The sequence below is a fragment of the Chenopodium quinoa genome, unplaced genomic scaffold, assembly GCF_001683475.1.
Source record: "Chenopodium quinoa cultivar QQ74 unplaced genomic scaffold, ASM168347v1, whole genome shotgun sequence".
Classification (NCBI taxonomy): Eukaryota; Viridiplantae; Streptophyta; class Magnoliopsida; order Caryophyllales; family Amaranthaceae; genus Chenopodium; species Chenopodium quinoa.
Window position 1 is genome coordinate 1,262,079 of NW_018744693.1, and position 4,028 is coordinate 1,266,106.

Below are 4,028 nucleotides of genomic sequence, written 5' to 3' on the forward strand. Positions count from 1 at the left end.
TACATCATCATTATGGTTCATTATTTAGACATTTTTATTTTTAACCTTTTTCACATAAAATTATTTTAAAGTTACAAAAAGGGGGGAGTTAAATACCGCCATCCAAAATTATCAAAACCGCCAACATTTAGTGTGAATGGACAATCATGTCCTTAGTACTTCACTACTATCTTCCCTCTTGCCATCAATCACTAACACCTTGACACCACCACCCTAATTGACGACTAACACCACCACCACCCCCACCACACTAACCGGTGACGATCACCACCGCACTAGCGACCCACCACCTTCCCTCCTTTTTTTTTTTTTTTTTTTTAAATTTCAGATTTTCAGGCAATCGCGGTAACCAAAGCCCAAAATCAATTACCATGTATGGTAAACGGAGCCCAAAATCGGTTACCGTGCATGGTAACCGGAGCCCAAAACCGGTTACCGTGCATGGTAACCAGAGCCCAAAATAAATGGTAACCGGTTTTGGGCTCCGGTTACCATAGAATCGATTAAGGTGCACGGTAACCGGAGCCCAAAATCGGTTACCGTGCGTGGTAACCGATTTTGGGCTCCGGTTGCCTAAAAAAAAACCACCACCTTCACGCCGACCAGGGAAGGAGGTAGGTTGTCATAGAGGGGGGTGTGGTGGGTCGTCGGTCAAAAGGGGTTGTGATCGCCGGTTGGAAGGGGCTGTGGGTTGCTGGAAGGATGAAGGGATGGTGAAATAGTAAGGGTATGATTGTCCATTCACACCAAATATTGGCGGTGGTAATCATTTTTGTTGGCGGTGTTTAGCAATCCACTTAAAAAAAAAAAAAAAAAAACATTTACAATTTTACATTAATCTTAGTTAAGGTAAAGGCCCAAAACAAGTGAAAAGAGCCCAATTGGTAGGTGGTACTTGATTGAGCAAAGTAACACTAAAACAAGAAATCACAAACACAAAAAATAAAGCTAGGGTTTCGTCGCTTCTCTCTCTGGTTTGGCGATTCAGGGCAAAGCACAACTGTAAGACGATCACTGTAAGCCCCGCCAGCCAGTCGTCATGGTTCTCAAGTAATTTTCTTTCTCTTCACTTTTTCTTCATTGTAATTTTGCAATTTTTAAGTGAAATCTGATATTAATCATATTTTCTGATTGTTTTTGCAAAATCTAATGCGGCATTGTGAATATCAATTTTATGGGTTATAGATGTAGCATCTTATTGGGTTCGAAATGGGATTTTTCAAAAGATTAACCAGTTTGTTTTAATGGCTTATTTGACCTTGTATTTTGGGTTGTATGTAAATTATGATTGGGAGAATGTTGAAGGGTTTAGGGTTTTAAGAGTGGTTTTATTTAGTGTTTTTGGGTTATTTGAAAATTCATGAGATTTGAGGATTTGGGTTATTCTATATGCCTTAGATTACTAGGATCAATGAGTAAATTTGGCGTCTTGTAAAACGATAGCTTGTGGATGACTGGATTGTGCATACCCAGAGTGAACTTATAATTGAATATTGTGGCAATGCTGAGCCTATTTTGTAGTTGAGGGAGTCCGGGTTTGTGCACTGTGGGGAAGTGAGTGCTGGGAGTGCCAGGCAGGATCTATCTGGAGTGAGTGTTTGAAAAAGAGATAGTATAAAGAGAGGACTTTAGCATTTGTGAACTGATGATTCTGAGGTTGTTTATTCATATTATCGAGTTATTTCATGGTTTGGAGAAGTTGGTGTTTTAAGTCTTTGGTTGTGGTTTGAGTAAAATGTGAATGCGTTGTGGATTATTGAGTTTTTGTTTGAGCTGACTCGAGGATGAAATTGCAACACTTGTTAAGTTATTGACCTAATTATTGATCTCAAACTTATGTTGGGCTAGACTAATGCACTTTCATATGAAGTTTTATGTTTTTGTAGAGGTCGTTGTCTACCGTGATTTTAAGTGATTCCATTTGCATTAGATTGGTACGATCAGTGGCTTTAGTATGAGATATGATAGCCTATGGATTGTTTATATCGATACCCTTGGGTTAAACATTTATATGAAAGTTATGGGACTTGTGGCTAGATTAAGCCTATTTTGTTGTTCAGCAAGTTGAAACAGGTGATTTGTTGGGAAGTTAAACTGCTTGGCAGGGTTTATTTGGACTAAAATGTTTGAAACACAAGGGATTGGAGCTTGGGATATTGGGTAAAGAGAGGATCAAACAGTTCGGAATTAATGGCTCTGAATTTGTTTATTCGATGTATTATGTATACATTGGTATCAATTCATTGTTCTTGTTTGGTTTGGAGAAAGAATTGGAGTTGAGTCATACTGACAACTATTTGGGGTTTGTGAATGGGTTGTGGATAATTGAGCTTTTGTTTGAATTGACTATTGAACGAATTAACCACGCTTATTGACCTAGCTCTCTATCTCAAACTTGCATTGGGCTAGACTGATACACTTCATTATGAAGTTTTATGTTTTTGAGGTTGTTATCTATTGTGATTCTAAGGGCATTATACGCTGATTGAATTCTTGACAACATTGTGATTGTGCATCTGTTTATGATTTTATTTTTCTTTTTGAATAACATCATCCTTTTTTAAAATCTGCCTTACCCTTCCATGTATATAGCTGTTTACTTTGCTTTGGATTAACCTGATCTTGCTCAAACTGTGAACTCCAGGACGGAACTTTGCCGCTTTAGTGGTGCAAAGATATACCCTGGAAGGGGTATCAGGTTTGTTCGTTCAGATTCTCAGGTAAGCTATTCTGATAATTGTTGAAGTTTCACTTTGTAACTTTGTGTGTTTTGCTGCTGACTTCATATTCACGAGGATTAATTAAAGCTAACCAATCTTTGGTAAATCTTTCTTGAAGGTATTCCTTTTTGTCAATTCAAAATGTAAAAGGTACTTCCACAACCGTCTGAAGCCTGCAAAGCTCTGCTGGACTGCCGTTTATCGGAAACAACATAAGAAGGTGATAAACCTCCTCTCTCTCTTTCCATATTCCTATTTGTGATCTTATCTACTCTGTAATTGTGTAATGGGGAGTCCCTTCTGGTTGATTTTGATCGTGAAGTGCTTAAAATATTGGTTTTTGTGTTGGTCTTTCTCCTATATGTACAGGATATCTCTGCTGAAGCTGTGAAGAAGAGGAGAAGGGCCACAAAGAAGCCTTATTCAAGGTCTATTGTTGGTGCTACATTGGAAGTTATTCTGAAGAAAAGAACCGAAAAGCCTGAAGTTAGAGATGCTGCAAGGGAGGCTGCTCTGCGGTGAGTTCACTTGCTAATTTAGTTTGCACCTGTATGTTATAGTGGCAAACATGGTTTCTATATCTCTAATGGGACTTTTCATCTGAATTTTCCAATAATTACTGGTAGTTTTATGAATTTTGAATGACATGTTTATGATATTGTAGTGAGATCAAGGAAAGAATCAAGAAGACCAAGGATGAAAAGAGAGCTAAGAAACAGGAAGTGTCCAAGGCACAGAAAACCCAGGGTAAAGGTGCTTCCAAGGGAGCAGCTCCAAGGGGCCCAAAGATTGGTGGTGGAGGTGGGAAGCGATAAACTCTTCATATACTACCATAGGACATTGTTGAAGGGAGGAATTTTTTTTGCATGTCAACCTTTTGTATTTTAGTAGTAAAAATTCTAATCCTAGAGGGTGTTGAGTGAAATGAATTTTGTGTACTCAATTTTGTTACTCGAGATTTTATTATATGCAGCGAAAGCCTTGTTATATGAGTTTGATGATCTGGTATTGTAGGAGTTTTTGACTTCAATAGGGTTGGTTTTGGAACTAAATCCGAAACAAGGTTTTGCGGATAGAGCTCGAGCTAGGCCAACTATACGCTTCTCTAAAAGATCTATTGTAGCACTTGGGTTGAGAATTCAGGGGTAATGATACCATCCATGAAGAACCTGTTCATAGTATTTCAAAATTTGCCTTTGCAACCTTCTGCAAAACTGATACTTACCCCCTGCAGTTTTAATTAGAACAGCATTCTGAATTTGCCCATTTTGATCGTTGAACTTTAGGTGCTGTAACCCTGCGACAATC

The 4,028-nt window shown here is 38.4% G+C and overlaps 1 protein-coding gene across 1 annotated transcript; it reads left to right on the plus strand.

The window, feature by feature from the left end:
* Window positions 1-898: 898 nt before the first annotated feature.
* LOC110702491 (60S ribosomal protein L24-like) lies at window positions 899-3,718 on the plus strand. The gene is made up of 5 exons (XM_021880210.1): window positions 899-1,050; window positions 2,645-2,720; window positions 2,839-2,940; window positions 3,090-3,238; window positions 3,385-3,718. Exons 1-5 carry the CDS (start codon window positions 1,040-1,042, stop codon window positions 3,533-3,535), a joined length of 489 nt encoding a protein of 162 aa, XP_021735902.1. The 5' UTR covers window positions 899-1,039; the 3' UTR covers window positions 3,536-3,718.
* The last annotated feature ends 310 nt before the right edge of the window (window positions 3,719-4,028 follow it).

Bases quoted from the DNA above. Each gene is read 5' to 3' on its own strand.
- LOC110702491 (XM_021880210.1), top strand. The intron at 2,941-3,089 runs GTGATAAACCTC...CTATATGTACAG, and splicing joins ATCGGAAACAACATAAGAAG to GATATCTCTGCTGAAGCTGT. The intron at 3,239-3,384 runs GTGAGTTCACTT...ATGATATTGTAG, and splicing joins GCAAGGGAGGCTGCTCTGCG to TGAGATCAAGGAAAGAATCA.